We start from the raw sequence: 17273 nt of genomic DNA, 5'->3' as shown, positions 1-17273 counted from the left end.
CATGTACCCAAAGCTCATGTCGGGGTCGCTTGAAAGCCCTTTTCAGACTGCCCTGTGTTGCTCTTTTAAACCTCTGGTTTTCAGACATTTCAGAGCAGTGCTGGGCTGTTTGCAAAAGACCTTTCAAGCAGCCCGATGCCGCATTTTGAAGTCATGACTGTCGGGGCTTCAAAGTACAGCGTTGTCTGATGTCACTATGACATCAGGTGGTTGTCAGGAGGGCAGTGGGGAGATAAAGATCTGACCCACCAGCCAAAAATGGGTTCCCAGGCCTGCTGTAAAGTGATACTACATTGGGGAAAATGTAAATGGTGGCTAGACACTATAGTGCTGTTTGAAGTGCTAGGAGGACCAGGGGCAGGCATGGGTAGCAGGCCCTGGACGTTGCCCAAGGATGTTGACGCTGGCCCTGGCCCTGCATCTTCAGGTAGCAGGTGTTTAATGTCTGTACATCAAAAGCAGCTAAGATGCAGGAGCAAGTAACCAACAGTAGTGATAGCTTTGGTATTCCTGATTGTAGAATTTCTGTCTTACATCTATTACATCTACTGGATAAAAAAGCAGCTGAAATGTCTGGAGGGAGAGCCTAGCACTGAGCTTGGCGGTATGTGCCAAGCCATTCCTTTGCTTGTACTCTCAAGCCACAGGAGAAGGGGGAGGTAACAGTTCACAGTACATGAAGTGCTAGTTGTCCACTGCCACCTTCTGGTTTATATGCAGTGCTGCAGTGACTTCTCAGATGGGGAGGGAGGTTGAAGGGGGCGTTTCCGAAGAGAGAGTGATAGGACTATATTACTGAGCCTTCCACCCTTGGGATTATCAGTTCATTCACTTGCAGCTTCCAGTTTACCATTCACAACCACTGAGTTTTATCTGGAATACTAGAGAGAGGGGTGAAAGCAGTGGAGACTGGGGGGGGGGGGGGAGAAGCCTTGCATTGTAAGAACTTTATAGACCAGGCAGAAAGGCACCTTCTGATTGTGTGGGGAATATATTAAACAACACAAAAACTTTCACACTATGTGTGTTATTGGTGCTGCTCTAATATTTTCTTCCCCTTCCTCTGCAGATAAAGTACCATGAAGAGTTTGAGAAGAGCAGGATGGGCGCACCTGGTGGAGAGGGAGGCGAATCGGAACGCCAGAACTCCCAGGAGGCCGCCAACTACAGGAGGCCAGTGGAGCAGCAGCCACCACCACACCAGCAACCTCATCATGTCCAACCAAGTACCCCTGGTAATAAGCTGTGCTGGAGAAAAGGGGTGGGGAGAATACCAGCAGTCCACCCTACATACTTGAATTGGTCTTCCTGTGGCATTTAGCAACCCCACCACCCCAAAAAAGGGAGGGAAATCCAACAGTTTGTTCACTGTTTGATGATAAGGTAGTGCCTTTGTAAGGACCTATTTAGAATGATTGAATTGTTTTTCTGATCAGGAAAATTCCATGGCAGTTAAGGAGATGGAGGGTGGGGCTTACGCTGAAGGTAGAATCAAAGTAGACTGAAAGGTAAGGCAGACATTACCGGAAAGAGAATATTCCAAGTCATGTCGGGTATCGTAGCTATCCATCTGCAGCTTCTTCAAATGTACTATGCAACTGTGAATTGTAGTCCTAGCCAAATGTGGACAGCTGACAGAGTAATTGAGGGCTGAGAGTCTGAAATGAAAGAAACCACTTTAGACTAGGTCTGTCAGTATTGTGTGAGAGCTCTGGGGTAGGTGTATCTGCAGATGTGTGGGAAAGTATTAGGAGAAACCATTAATTCAAGAGATTACAGAAGAATGTGGAAGTGCTGAAAGTAACAAATTACAAGTGAAAATTGTCTGGACTCACCAGTGTGGTGTAGTGGTTAAGAGCGGTAGGGAACTGGGTTCGCGTCTCCGCTCCTCCACATGCAGCTGCTGGGTGACCTTGGGCCAGTCACACTTCTCTGAAGTCTCTCAGCCCCACTCACCTCACAGGGTGTTTGTTGTGGGGGAGGAAGGGAAAGGAGAATGTTAGCCACTTTGAGACTCCTTAAAGGGAGTGAAAGGCGGGATATCAAATCCAAAGTCCTCTTCTTCTTCTTTCCTTTATTGAATTTATAGTTAGGCTATTTTATGATTATGCATTTAATAGCATGTTTTATGAGTGTTAGAATTTAGTATTTGTTAAAATTCATTCAAGGTTTGTTAGAGAATAATTTGATTGAATTTGATAGCATTTTGTTCAAGGAACAGGCAGGCTAAGATAGCTACTTGAACATTTTCTGGACCTTAGCAGCAAAATACAGAGTTCAGTTTCCAAGGGTAAACTAAAAAGGGGGCAACACTGTGTGCTTTGCAAAGATAAAACAGTGATTTCTGCAACAAGGAGATGCCAAACTGCAGTCACTTCCAAACAACGTGCAGAAAGTTCTTCAGTGAAAAGGAAACCCAACTGGTTTTTTCCACCAAAGCTAGTAAAGGCCTAGGAGGGAAGGCGGGGGGAAGCTCTTATGCTGTACCAGATTTATGTCTGGACAGTGGCTGTCAAATATTTCTACCTGTAACATTTACTCACTGCAGATTTACTCACCTGCAAAAATTCTGCATTGTTTCCTAAGGGCCTGAGGCAGGTTCTGCAGTTTCAATCTGGTCAATAGACAATTAACAGTAATCTTTGTGTCCCACAGTTTACCACCACCAGCCGCCAGCACAACCAGCCTCTCAGTCTTACAGCTACAAGGAACCAGCAGCACCTGTCTCAATACAGCGTAACGCCCCATCTGGCGGAGGGGTAAGTGTGATCTAGGAAGAAGGAAGAAATGAAACTGAAATGTTAATTAAACCTGGCCTTTTGCGGAAGTCTGCCTGCCTGCCTAGACATAGACAGACACAGACAGACAGACAGACAGACACACACACACACGGATGCAAAAAGTACTATGTACTCTGATATACGTAGCCAGGCTCTTCCCTGTGTGCAAGCGTATATATAGCAGATGTAATCTGATTGGAAGTGAACAAAGTGCTTTACAGGCGCATTTGTGGGAAACCATGTAAAACAGGCCAAGAGATGGCAGTATCCTACCCTGAGCCGCCTGTTGGCTCTATGACTCTGCCCTATAGATACTGATCTGAAGCCACCATTACGCCTCAGTTTCCAGCCATTGAAACATTGTCTTTACAATGATGTGGCTGGAAAGGATCCTAAGATAAGTTTTAAGTCCAGCCCTGTGTGTCAAGGTAAGATCCTTTGACCAAATCCCATCATACGTTGCAGATCAACTCACAGAACAGCATTCCATAAACCTAACCTGTGGAACAGATGGTTCCTGACCTTCCTTCAGTCTTGCTATGTATTGCATGTAATTAGTTTTATGTCCCGTTCTGTTAAGCCATCCTGTAAATGCCAGTTGACCACTGAAGGGGAAGGGTATAAATTTTAGAAATAAGCTTGTAAAGCAGCAGGTTGGTGTTAACTCGGATTGTGCCACATGCCAGCATCAAACCTAAGTTTTTGTTGCCGCATTTGTGTGTGTTTGCATACATGCATGCAAAAGATCATAAAGCATGGCTGCTGGAGCACTCTAGGCTCCTACCAGCAGCTTGGAACAGTGATTTAAGAGATCAGGCCTGCAAAATGCCTGCTAAAAAAATAAGGTGGGATGTACCTTTCTGTTGGGATTCAGGAGCCACGAGTTTTGGAGGTCCAGTGTACTTAAAGCAAAGGGTGGGTGAGGAGCCCCCAAAGTCACTGAACTCTAATCCATCCCTGCTCTTTTCTTCCCCGCCCCAGAAGCGGTTCCGTGCAGTCTACGATTACAACGCAGCCGATGAGGACGAGGTCTCCTTCCAGGACGGTGACACCATAATCAATGTGCAGCAGATTGATGACGGCTGGATGTATGGCACCGTTGAGCGGACCGGTGACACAGGCATGCTTCCAGCCAACTATGTGGAGGCTATATGAGCTCCACTCGGGTGCCACCCTGAAAGCAAGCAGGGGGAGGGCTCTTGTGTGCTTCTTGTTCCATTATCCCTTCTCTGCTGTCTTGTCACACATCAGTTATTTTGTTCCGAACCTCTGACATGGCCATTTAAAAAAAAAATCTTCTGCCAACATAGCCTTGTTTTGGAGGCATTTGAACTTGGGGTGGGTGTCTTTTTTACTATCAAAGATCAATTGTCTTTCCATCCTCTCCCGCAGCTTTCATGAAGCATGGCACTGTGCCCTCCTCCTTCCCTAGGGACCTGCCCTTTTGGGAATTGATTTTGATGCCGATTGAAATGTGCACAACTTAACCAAACTCCTATGTGGAACCAGAATTTGTGTAGGGAGGCCCAGGGGCAGGAACCACTGCCATGCTTCCTTTTGGGAGAGTGGAGCTTTGAGTAACTTGCGCAAGTCTCTGATCATTCCCATTGAAAAAAATTGTCCAAGGCCTCTGTTTGCATGTCGACTCTTGCTCATTAATTTTCCTTTCTATAAATCTTTATCAGCTGGAAATAAGTCAAACCATTTGTTAAAAGCAGGAGAGCTTTTGGAGTCAAAAGGAACCAGCGCATCTGTCACAACTAGAAGGGAGATGAAAGCGAAAGCAGTAGCTGGTGCAGAGGTAAAGAAGGGGAGGTTTGGGAGAAAAATAATAATTCTATCCAGGACTCTTGGATGCCGTGTCTTAATAAGAGTGTACATTTACTTTAGGCTTAATATTACAGGGCATGAGGAAAACATGCACCCTGCATTCCTGGGGAAAATTAGTTTGGAGTAGAATGTGCACAGGACATAAACTGATGCCCAAGTTTCTGCAACTAAGGGATACTACTCTGCACAGCTTAATTTGGTGCTACCCCTTGAGTTGAGAGTGTTTGAGGAGGAAGAGAAGCATATTCCAGATGCTTCTGACCATTCCTGCTGCCCTCCTCACCACCCCAAAAGTAGCTTCAAGTAAACTTTTGAACTGGCCTATGCAAGACTCCCCTAGCTTAATGCCTGCAAATAGTCATTTCTCGCAGATTCCTGGTGTTTATCAATGCCCTTCCCGCTCTGTTTTTGTAGAATTCCAAATTCTGTTGACACCTAACCTGTAGAGAGGCAGGTGGGCACTCCTCTGAATAACCTTGACTACAGCAGCCTTGGGCAAGAAGAATCCCAGTTACTGTGGAGATGTAAGCATAGGGACCAATTGCTCCTTGCTTTAGGGAGTATTCATGGGGCTCTTACTGAAGGCAGATCTGTATGTGGAGCTTTTCTCCTGAACCCACATTCCTGTCAGCCCAAAGGCAGACTTGCAGAAAGCATCATCTCCCTTTCTTGTACTTTTTGAGCCAAGCAATGTTTACAATCCTTCCTCCTCTTTCTACTGCCCCCCAAGCCAGCCTGGCAATTGGATGAAGGGATCAGGGGAACTACTGCCTTGCACTAGAAACATACCTCTTCCTCCCCCTCAAGATGCTGTTGCTGGCTTGGGATAGTCTCATGGACCAAAAGCAAATTCTTTGGAGTGTTGCTGTCAGTATAGCAGGGAACTACGATATAACTGGAAATTTATAGGGCTGTGCTGGTGTGATGGAAGAGCAAAGGCTGAGCTCCTCTAAGTAGGAGTAAGATTCTTGAAAGTCATCCTTCTCCGCATATTGATTGCTGCTTCTCCTGTTACTTTTAAAGAAGTGCAGTGACTCCCCGAGGTCACTTCTGTGTTGGGACAGAAGGCAAATCCAGTTAAATAATAAACAGCCAGCAGCCATGCGGGGCAACAAACCCTTAAAAGTAGGTCTTAGAGCCTGTGTCTAATAACTCATTTAGCTGTGATGTGATTGCAAAGCTCTACCTATGGAAGAGGCCTCTGGAAAACAACTGGTGTCTTTAAATCTAACATGAGAGAAGCGGCTCTAAGCCACTTTATTTGGTAGTTGTCTCTTACTGGGATAACTGAAATGTTTGGCAAGTGGACCTCTGGAGGCACACTTCTTACCTTTTCGTTTTTAAGAACGCCCATCAGAGGCACATACAGAGAGAGAGAGGTGCTCAGTCTACTGAATCCTCTGGTGGTTTTTAGTCGTCGCCTCTCAAGCACCTGGAAAGTACAAGGACCAAGTTAAAAGACACGTGCCGCCCTCACACATTCTCCCATTCCAGTGCTGTTTGCATGTATGTGCTCTTCCTTTTCCCCTTTCCTCCCCTTCTGTGCATAGAGGCATATCAGGACCTTGCCTTTCCCTCACATTGCATCCCCTCTTGCCTGTGGACTTTGTGGAACAGAAAGAACATACATATGCAATGTTAAAAGCACGAGCTTAGTCTCTTTACAAGAGGTGTGAAATAGGCTTACGTTAAGCAAGAGTTAAGGAGAACTTGCCTGCTCAATGTTTAGGCCCCTGAAGTTTGAAAGCAAAGGATGCTACATTTCATCATTCCCAAAGTACTCTTGCATATCTTCGTGACTGGTGGAGTACCGCACACTAGTGATTTGTAGCTAAATCTCTCAGGAGGGTTTTAAATCCCTTTGGGGCTCCCTATCCAAGTTTAAAATGATGAAGTTCCTGCACACCCCTCAGATCAGTGGCAGAAATAATGACCAAATCATTCTTTTCATAAAATCATAGAAGCACAAACATTTTAGCATATTTTCTCAAAAATAAAAAGCCCTGGTCCCTACTTTTCCTTTGCACTAGTGATTAAAGGGAGGAGGGTTTTGGTCTCCTCTTCACCATATCCATGTCCCAGAGAGATCCATTTGTAGAAATGAAAAGGTCAACAAGAATGGTGACAAGGTTTTCTATAACGCAACCATTTTTAGAGGGATACAGGTGTCTAGGGACCACCTAATCTTAGGGTGAACTTTCTAAAGGTGCCAACGAGAATGACTGGTGGGTGAAGAGAAATCACATTCTTCTTGGTGCTAAGACAGAAGCACAACCTTAGTACTGGCTGATTTCCTAACTGAAAAAGACAAAATCATGTATAGACAATCCTTAAGAGGACAGCTTTTTGTGAGGAAGATACAAAAATAACGTAATGTGAATAAATATTTTTAGAGGACCAAATAAAGTTACAATAAAATACTCTCATTATTTTATAAATCTCCTAGTCTTTTCAACCCTGCCCTGGGAGAAATGGTTTCTCACTGCTTGATTTATTTTTTTTCTGCCTTCTTTATGCACTTTTGCCTTTTTCCCCAATAGCACCTAAACCTGTATTTAAATAAAATGTTAAAAAAGAAAGAAAAACAGCTAACTTGCATCTGTGTAGCCATTTTTATTCATGTCAAGTCTCTTGTACATTGTAGCTTTTCAAATAAGATTTCAGTGTCTGAACTTAGAATGATTTTTTGTTCCTTTGGAGTATATTTTGGGGTTTTCATCTGTTCTTTGTGTATTTCTTCTTTGTGGGCTTGCCCGCCCTCTCCAAAAGTCATTTGGCCTTTTTCAATGGCACCATAGAATCAAATGTAGTACCAGTTCTCTTCTGGTTGATGCCAATTTGAAAATAAAAGTATAATTTTTACTGCTGACTGATTTTTGGTGGTCTTTGATAGTTTTCTCTTTCCTTTGGTAGAAATGGGAAATAAACTTACATTCAGAATGCTGTAAGAAGTGACCTGCCTTCAAAATGTAAAGCAACCTATCTATAGGGCAGGTAGTCATATAAACAGACCAAAGTTGGGTAGATTTCCCTGTACAGAGAGTGACCAAACCATGATTTAGCTGCCCTTTGAAGGGTTTGGCCCCTCTCACATCCTCATCTTGTGCACTTGCTCCCAACTGTACTTCCTGGTACAGACAAACCATAGTTTGCCTACAAAAGAGAATTGTAATCCCAATTCACATCACGGCGATTTGCTTGATAGCCTAAGTCAAGATAATGCAGTCATAACCTTTTGCTCACTGTTCTGTTGTTCCCTGATATAATTTATTTCTACAATGAAGCCACAGCTGTACTCCATAAGACTGTTGGTTTTACTCCCCAGATTAAGAAAGTCTGCTTAATAACCCCCCCCCCCCGCAAAGGATGGCTTAAGAGGGAGGATGTGCTGGTCATCCCAAAATTCCACTCTGAAAGTAACGAGGGAAGGATAGTTTGAAGCCTGGTGTAAAGGGGCTGTGTGTTATCCTGTAGCTAAAGTACTTGGTAGCGCTGACCAAAGAGAGATGGAACAGGTCTGGGAATCAAAGAAAGAGCAAAAAGCAAGGAAGATGGAGGATCAAACTGACTACACTGAGTGTATGCAAAAACAGCTGAAGTATAAAAGCATTAAAAATAGTATTTCTACCTATACACATTCAAATTTAAAATATACATTCCCATATCCAAATGACTGAGTAATTTTAATCTACATTGCATCTAGGGTGTTTGCATTTCCCAATTTCTAGCTCCTTTTCTTTGAAATTTTTTAAAGAGAGTTTTCAGATTATATTTCTGTAGCATCATAAACTTTGTTGCTTACACCGCAGCAACTCCAAGGGGCTGAACACTAGGCACACTTTCTCCTGTCATGTTAGAGAATCTAAAGCAAACAACCTTGACCACCAAAAGCCAGGGATTCTGATGCTGAAAATCAGGCTGGAGGAGAGAAGTATAGAGCTAGCACTGGAAGACAGGTATGTGGGAGGGTGGGAGGGCAGTGGGATTGCTGAAATCAGACCCCATTTTTGGTACGGGAGGTCTGGATGCAAATGCCATAATGTAGAGAAGGGCTTAAATACAAGCTCCTGGCAGGGACGCGGGTGGTGCTGTGGGTTAAACCACAGAGCCTAGGACTTGCCAATCAGAAAGTCGGTGGTTCGAATCCCCGTGATGGGGTGAGCTCCCATTGCTCTGTCCTTGCTCCTGCCAACCTAGCAGTTCGAAAGCACGTCAAAGTGCAAGTAGATAAATAGGTACCGCTCCGGTGGGAAGGTAAACGGCGTTTCCGTGCGCTGCTCTGGTTCGCCAGAAGCGGCTTAGTCATGCTGGCCACATGACCTGGAAGCTGTACGCCGGCTCCCTCGGCCAGTAAAGTGAGATGAGCACCGCAACCCCAGAGTCGGCCATGACTGGACCTAATGGTCAGGGGTCCCTTTACCTTTACCCCTGACATGGCCTAGCACTGGCTAAAGAGAGTGGCCAGGACTTGGGAGACAAAAGCCAAGCAATGAAAGCAAGAATAAACTACTACAGCAGGGCAAGTCTGCTGCCTTTAGCCTAAAGCACAGGAGTCCATATAAATATAGTAAGTGGGATATAATACTCGTATTTTCCATAGAACTGTAACTTTCCTCTGTGTGCATTAACAGAAAGCTGCTAATTCAGGTTCCTAGGAAAGCATGCATGGTTGTGTTTTCCTTCAGGTTACCAGGACGGCACAATTTTCATACAAATGGCGCTATGGCCCTGCCATATAATGAACCCATCTTGGCTCAGACATGTTTTCACCTGTCCCACACCTAACATCAAGCCAGTAAGATGAAAGGCGATAAAATACAGGAGATGCAGACTGTAAGAAGACCAATTTCTACAATTAATATTACATAAAATGACTGCCGTACATCGGAGAAAGCCTTCTTAACCAAAAGCATCTTCAGTAGCCACTTAAACATCGTGACACAAGGAGCCTGTTAAATTTCAGCTTCTAACTGAATCCAGAGGGCTGCAGCTGCCACACTAAAGGCTCATTTCCTAGTACATGCAGTGCAGCTCTTAGCAGTGCCCTATCTGTGGAGCACAGGTGCCAGGCAGGGGTATATGGAGCAAGGTCACCTGGAAGTTGTTTAGGGCTTTTAATGCTACAAGCAAAACTTTGAAGTGTACTCGGTAGCATACTGAGAGCCAAGGTTGTCCCTGCAGCAGAGGTGCTACATTAGGCACCCCCAACCTGCGGCCCTCCAGATGTTTTGGCCTACAACTCCCATGATCTCTAGCTAACAGGACCAGTGGTCAGGGATGATGGGAATTGTAGTCCAAAACATCTGGAGGGGCGAAGGTTGGGGATGCCTGTGCTATATGATGTCAACAGAATGCCCCAGTCAACAACCTAGGATTCTGAATCAGATACAACTTCTGGATGGAGCTCCACATGGAGTCCATTGCAGTAATCCAGTAATGAGGTTACCCAGTGCCAGGACCTCACTGGCAAAGTGATCTCAGGAAAAGGCACCCATAGCTGTTTTACCAACCAAAGCTGGTAAAAGGCACTTCCAGCCACAGAGGTCACCTGTGACAAAAACAGATTCAAGGGCACCCCGAAACTATGTACCTGTTCCTTCAGAGGGAATACATCCCTGCCTTGAAACAGGTATCTAACCTGTCTCCCAGCACAGGAACCACTCACAAAGCCTCAGTCTTGACAGGGTTTATATTCAATTTATTGGCCCTTACCCAGTGCACCACTGTGCCCAGACAGTGGTCCACACCATAATCTGATGACCATTGCCACAGATCCCCTAATGACCACTCCTGATGGCTTCATGAAGTTGTTAAATAGCACTGGGGACAAAAGACCCCATAACAGACATGCCAAGGGTCCGAAAAGCATTTCCCCCAGTGCTGCTCTCTGGATCCGAAACTCCAGGAAGGACCAGAACCACTACAGAGTCCCAGCACCCATCCTAAAGAGCCCAGTGGTATCAAAGGCAGCAGAGAGATCAAGCAGAAAGGCATAGTTTGCCTACAGAAGAGGCAAACAACGTGTTCCTCTTGTCTTTTCCATTTGCATGCTATGCCTGATTTTTTATCCTTTAGACCAGGAGTGGGGAACCACTGGTCTAGGGGCCAGTCTCAGCCAACCAGAAGGCCCAATTTGGCCCACAAAGCTATTTCGCCCAACCCACACCCACCTGTCAAACAGCTGACATCGCCAGTGATGGGAACAGACAAGGTAAAACAATCATGGGTTCTCTTTTGCGATGTGAGGGAGACTTCAGCCTCATGTAGCCAATGCTTGAATAAGCACTTTGGCAGCTCTGTGCCTGAGCCTTCACAAATTCACTGAATCCAGGGCAGGCAACACCACTTTAAGTTCCCATTTAATAATAATAATAATAATAATAATAATTTTTATTTATATTGCGCCCTCCCCAGCCGAAGCCGGGCTCAGGGCGGCTAACAACAATAAAACAGTACAAAAGTACAGCACAAACAACACTCTAAAATCATTAATTATAAAATTAATTAATTCAAGCCACTGGCAACCATTGGGCCAGAGCTCCGCGAAGATTGCCGAAGGAGGGAGTCAGGCTGTGCCCTGGCCAAAGGCCTGGTGGAACAGCTCTGTCTTGCAGGCCCTGCGGAAAGATGTCAAGTCCCGCAGGGCCCTGGTCTCTTGTGACAGAGTCTGGCAATGTCTGGCAATCAGCAAAGGTTTTTGACAGGTGGTGAGACAACCTACCTGCTGTCACCCAAGTGGCATGCTAATGAAGCCATGTGATCAACAGGTGGCTAGTCCCGCCCACCTGTGAAAGTAAGCCCACAAGGTGGGGACAAATGAAAGGTTTCTTATCCCTGTTTTAGCTCAGCTGCCACCAGTGTTCTGCAAGCTTTCAGACTTCACAGGCAATTGCAAGGCCATTTGGGGTTTTTGATTTCCCTCCCCACTTTTATCTCCACAAACTTCTGCACACTTATCAAGTGCCCTAATTATATAAAAACCACTCCCTTGTCTTTTGGGAGGGGACCATTTTGCTTCCAAAGAGTTCACTGTTAAGAGGGAATTATATTATATTCAAGGTTGTTATTTTTAGAGTATATTCAGCCAGCATTTTAAAATTCTGCCCGCTTAAGAAAAAAACAGCAATCTAGTGTCTTCTGGGGGGAAAACAGAGAAACGACTTAGATGACCCGGCAGTCAAAAAGATTACTGTTTTAAAAGACTACTAAATCTTAGTAACGATGGATCAACAAAGCACCCAGAACCATCTCATCTGCACCCTTCTGTCAAGCAGAGCCCTCCATCCATCAACCGTTCTGTGCCATCTTGAACGCTGCACCATGAGGACAGAAAAGTTATTAATACCGTCCTGATAAACAGAAATGTTACCTTGGAAAGCAAAAAAATTAAAGACCACTTTCCAGGGTCATCAGCAATATCCAATCTGGGAGGTCACACCTTCCCAGTTCCAGACCTCAAGATCCCATCCAGCTGTTTTTTGCCATCTCACTTCAGGTTACCTTGTGCAACAAAAATAGGGGTTAAATTCTGGAGGACATCAGAATACAAATCTAGATTCTTTGTCCGTGCACGTACACACAGAGAGAGTTGGCTGCAACAGGGATTTAACTATGCTTCATTTTCTCTGCATTGTGGCTGGCACTTCTGCCAGATTCCTGATATTTTGAATAAATCTGCGGTGAATAGATATCAGTGAATCCTTGCCGTTAGGCATCTTGGTTACATTCTCATAGATTCCACAAACAACCCCATTTTTTATTTTTCTCCATCCCTTGAAGAAAAAGACAGCTCTGTTTCATCTGGCATCACCATTCTGTCCTGTTAGATGCTGATGTGCAGGCAGGCAGGCAGGCAGGCAGCCCTGCAATTACCTTGCCTCAGTCTAAACCCCTCCCTTCCTCTGCACCAGCTGTCTGTCTCTCTCAATCTCCCTCTCTCCCTCCCCTCCAGCCTCCGATTCCAGGCAGCACCATTGCTGTCCCCATTTCCCCCTCCATCACCATGTTGGACATTTTCATCCTCATGTTTTTTGCCATTATCGGCCTGGTTGTTTTATCCTACATCATCTATATGTTGTAGAATCTCCATCCACGCCACCGGCAAAGGCTATGGATCGCGACCAAGCAGGGAGACTGCTTTCCTCGATTCGCGCTGTTTTCTCAGCAATACTGCAGGTGGGAATTCTGATTTATGGTTAGCAAAGCTCTGTCGTATTTGAAAGCCACACTGTTAAATCTGTGCTGCGGGGGTTGGGGGGTAGGCGGAAGGCAGTAGACTGCATAGAGGAATAAATGGTGTGTGTTTGTGTATGAAAACACTTTTCTGCCATCACTAAATAATACCCATCACCCGATCTTTCCGCAGATAGAAAGCTGCGCGCCTTCTGTATTTTGCTGAGCAAAATGCATTTAAAAAATAATGCCTGGGCTATTACTGTACTATTAATGCCCTTTCTCTGTTTAAGAATCAATTCTGGATCTTTATTGCTGCTCAATGTGATGTTTGTGATAATGGCTTTGGGCTGAAGAAAGTACAGAGGCTCTTGTGACATTTACTCTGCTTTTAAGAAGCAACGGGTAGCACTGAGTGCTTTGGAATTGCGTTTGGTAAATAAGGTGCCTGCTTGCTACCAGTCCATGTGTATTTATATCCACATCCTTTTTTCTTCCTTCCTTTTCTTGCCTTAATGGGGATTTTCTACAGATGGGAGAGCCCATCTTGGAGGAGATCCATGCTCACATGTCAGCGAGGCAGCCATCTAGAGTTCTTCCAGAGCATTCTGGAGAAAGGTTAACCCTTCGCACGACCCACTGGCAAAGAGAAGAATGATTCAGCCCAACACCCTGAAGACGCCGCCTTGAGATTTCAAAGGATTTGGGCTGGAAATGCAATGGGAACAACAAGGGAACAAGGCCAGGGGTGGACAAAAATGGACAGCAAGAGAAAGGTGACTGAAAGGTTCTAAGAGGAAAAAGGGGTAAAGCTATTGCTTGGACTACCCTACTGTTGTTGTTTTTTTAAAAAAGAGGTATTCTATATGTGAAAATATGCAGCCTTTGAATGGAAAAAATAGTATTTTCTTTCATTTGTAAGTTCTAGGTTTGTTTGTTTTTTAGTAAAAAGGAATCTGGGAAAATATGGATTTCTAAAGGCCAAATGGAGGCGGGGCTGGGGGGAGAGACACAGATGGATAACCAAACATATTCTAGCTAATGTTTGTCATGCTAAGGTCCCAATATGGACAACACAGTCTCTGTGCAGAAATGGGTTTGGGCATGGACATCACCTATCGGGTGCAGAAGGGGTGGGGCAGCACACCCAGCAGCTCAGTAGTATATTCAAAACACCCCACATTTCCCTGTGTGGAAGCTTGTACATGAAACACTGTCTCTGAGAGGTGTGGCTTTGTGCTGCTATTGCTGTTCAGGGGATCAGAATGCTTATTTTTGCCTTTTTTTTAAAGAAAAATTTCCAGAAAATATTTTTTATACATAGTTGCTTTCTCCCCTATATCTTTCTAAGCTGGTCAGATTTTTGCACAGGGACATGAAAGCCACATGCGAAATACGTAGAAAGGAGTGTGTCTTTTGGGTTGATATGAAAGCTTAGGGATTCTCTTTCTCCAATATGTCACATGTTCATAATTTCTATGAATATGAGAGAAACGTGAAAAGGAAGTATTGTTTGAAAGCTGTCGGATGGACTTATCTCCCTCCCTCCCTCCCTCCCTCTCCAAAGGAAAATGTTTCTGCGATGACTTCAGTGCACTAAAATGCCAGAATGTTGGCTTAGTACAGTTACTAACACAGATAAAAAAATTGACATAGTGCAAATACTTGTGTGAAAATAATGTCCTTGCAAACTGTTGCAGGTTGTAACTTTTTGCCTCCACATCCAAACTGATACTGTCAGCTAGGCAAGGAGGAGAGATTTGAAGTAACATTTAAAGGTGAATTTACCCAATCTGTGCTTTCTGAAACAATAAGTGAACTGGAACACAACCATCCTTTGAAATGTGCACTTCTCCAAATTTTGCAATGCTGTTTGCCAGCCAAGTGATGCGTAGAAAAATGTATGTGCTAGGGTTGTAAAGTGTGCATCAAAATACATATATTAGTGAAAATAACTTACAGAAATGTATAAGATGAGAAATATGCTTTGCAAAGCAAGTATTCGGCAAAATGGCATGTCAGCGTACTAGGAGAAATTTGCACTGAAAAGCTGATGAGTTTCCTTGGACTTTTTAAAAACAAAACCAAACCAAGAATCATAAATCGATATGGAAATGTGGAGATCTGAATTTAAGAATGGAAGAAGCAGAAGGAGACTGAAACTGACAGATTTACCCCGTTCCTACTTTCAGACTGGAAACAAAACTATCTCTAATGTGCAGGACCCAATATATAAGCTCCATGGTTTGTGGTTTTTTTGTTTCCTTGTATTTTTGGAATGTGTAAAATGACACAAGAGGCAGAACCAAACATATTCCCTCACACAAACAGTAGTTTTTGGAAGGTTTGAAATGTAAAAATTAATAATTTAATGTGAATAAACTTCAAGGCACCTTGTATTATTGAGTGTTCATTAAAAAAAGAGACAAAAGCATGGCTAAAGGATGGGTTGGTTTTGAGGTGTTAAATGGAAAGCTAGTAAAAACTCAGTTATTATCTGTTCAATGGTTTAGCTCAACCACCAAAAAGGTGTTTGCCCTTCATTGCTAGGCAAGGAGGTAATTTTGCTTCCCTTTGAGGAAAAAGACACAACATTTGGGGTTTTGTAGTCTAGAAGAAAAAAAAAGGTGGGGACATGATAAACTTTTTAAACTTATCCATGGTTTACAGAAAGAAAGTGGATAAAGGAACGTTTCCCTCCCTCAGTGGCATCCAACCTAAGCCGACTGCTGGAAGAATCAGGAACGGGGGGGGGGGGGAAAGTACTTCTTCGCACCCACAAGATACAGTGATGGCGAACAACTTGGGTGCCAGAATTTAGGGGTGCCCGGATTTAGTAAGTTTTAGAATTTAATCACTGCTCAAATAGTTAAACCCTTCATAGCTGGGCTCAGCTTTCCCATGTCCAAGCCAGCCCAATAATGGCCATGCCATTCAGCAAACAAAGGGGGCAGGAAGATGGGCAATTAACAAAGCAAAGATTCTGTGCCAGTGGGAAAATGGGTGAAGCTCTTCCCTGAGCTCAGAGTTGGGTACAGGAACAAAGCGCAGTAGTAGAGTTTCAGGATTGCAGTTTTCCTGGTGTGCTCAAGGGGGAAAGGTTTAAACAGTAAACAGCAATGGAACAGAGAAGCAATCATGGCAGCTGCCTAGAGCAAAATTAGGAGTTATGCGCCCTGAACCCCTGGCTTACCTGGCAGCAAGTCAGTACGCAAAGTCCAAGGGTGAGTCCACACAAGCAAAGTCCAGGAAATGCAGTTCAGGGTCAATCCACATCGCCAAGGCTGAAGTCCAGCAGTCAGGATACAGTCCAGAGTCAAACACAAAGCATAATCCCGTACACTTGAAGGAGTATCCAAGTCAAGGTCTATCAACATGGGCAGTTGAGCAAACATAGAACCTCAGCTCTGCTTCCCTTTTGAATGCTGATTGCAGCATCTGGGCTTGACGAAGCATATTACCCTCACCTGTTCCAAGCCTACTCCAGCCAAGGAATCACAAACCTTCTGCCAGAGCTAGCGAGCCCCACCTGGCCAGATAGGGAGTTGGGCTGTGGGCTCTTGTCTGCCTTAGCCTCCTAGAGAGCATGGGTAGGCAAACTAAGGCCCAGGGGCTGGATCTGGCCCAATTGCCTTCTAAATCCAGCCTGCAGATGGTCTGGGAATCAGCGTGTTTTTACATGAGTAGAATGTGTCCTTTTATTTAAACTGCATCTCTGGGTTATTTGTGGGGCCTGCCTGGTGTTTTTACATGAATAGAATGTGTGCTTTTATTTAAATTGCATCTCTTGGTTATTTGCGGGGCATAGGAATTCGTTCATTTCTCCCCCCCCAAAAAAAAAATATAGTCCGGCCCCCCCAAGGTCTGAGGGACAGTGAACCGGCCCCCTGCTGAAAGTTTGCTGACTCCTGTCCTAGAGCCATAGCTGTCAACGTTTTCCTTTTTTTTTAAGGGAAATCCCCTTATTCTGAATAGGATTCCTTGCAAGAAAAGGGAAAAGTTGACAGCTATGCCTAGAGCACCCCTCTCACTTCTCCTGACACCTCTCAGCCTGCTGGGTTCTTGGAGACAGGGGACCCTCTAGTTCTGGTGATGGGTCCTGCTGCTCTAGTTCCTGTGCATTGACCCCCCATTCCCTTGCCACCCTCCATCACCCTGTGAGTACTTCCTTTCCCATCCCTTGCTTGCCCCAGTCCCAAACACACCCCTCAGGATCCTCTTCCTCCTCCCTGTCAACCTGCCAGTTTTATGACATTCATGTTAGTGGAAGAGCAAGGCAAACATGGCTGATGTCTGCTTGGACCTATGGAGGAAGCAAGACCCTCTTGGGATATAAAGCTGGCAGCCTCTCCATTGTAGGATCAGGTTGTATTACGTGTAAATAAACTACATATCATAAAGACACCACAGTCTCTGCTGTGCCTCATTTCCAAAGGAAACTCAAACCTTGGAACTCCCTGGAATCTCACAGAAGGCGATTGGGCCGGATCC

The 17273-nt window shown here is 44.7% G+C and overlaps 1 protein-coding gene and 1 long non-coding RNA gene across 2 annotated transcripts in view; both read left to right on the top strand.

Moving 5' to 3' along the window:
* LASP1 (LIM and SH3 protein 1) overlaps window positions 1-7472 on the top strand; it is a 52470-nt gene extending 44998 nt beyond the window's left edge. Inside the window, exons 5-7 of the mRNA XM_083470265.1 lie at window positions 1070-1235; window positions 2656-2759; window positions 3762-7472. Of these exons, the coding sequence (XP_083326391.1) occupies window positions 1070-1235; window positions 2656-2759; window positions 3762-3935 (444 nt within the window). The 3' untranslated portion in view covers window positions 3936-7472. The remainder of the gene's footprint in view (window positions 1-1069; window positions 1236-2655; window positions 2760-3761) is intronic.
* Window positions 7473-12555: 5083 nt separating this feature from the next.
* On the top strand, window positions 12556-15179 carry LOC310692456. The gene is made up of 2 exons (XR_014518827.1): window positions 12556-12785; window positions 13315-15179. It is a non-coding gene; the product is annotated as an uncharacterized lncRNA (long non-coding RNA).
* The last annotated feature ends 2094 nt before the right edge of the window (window positions 15180-17273 follow it).

The sequence above is a fragment of the Podarcis liolepis genome (assembly GCF_965112155.1).
Source record: "Podarcis liolepis genome assembly, chromosome: 13".
NCBI lineage: Eukaryota > Metazoa > Chordata > Lepidosauria > Squamata > Lacertidae > Podarcis > Podarcis liolepis.
Note: the sequence above shows the minus strand (reverse complement) of the source record. Positions and strands in the feature narration are given on the sequence as shown.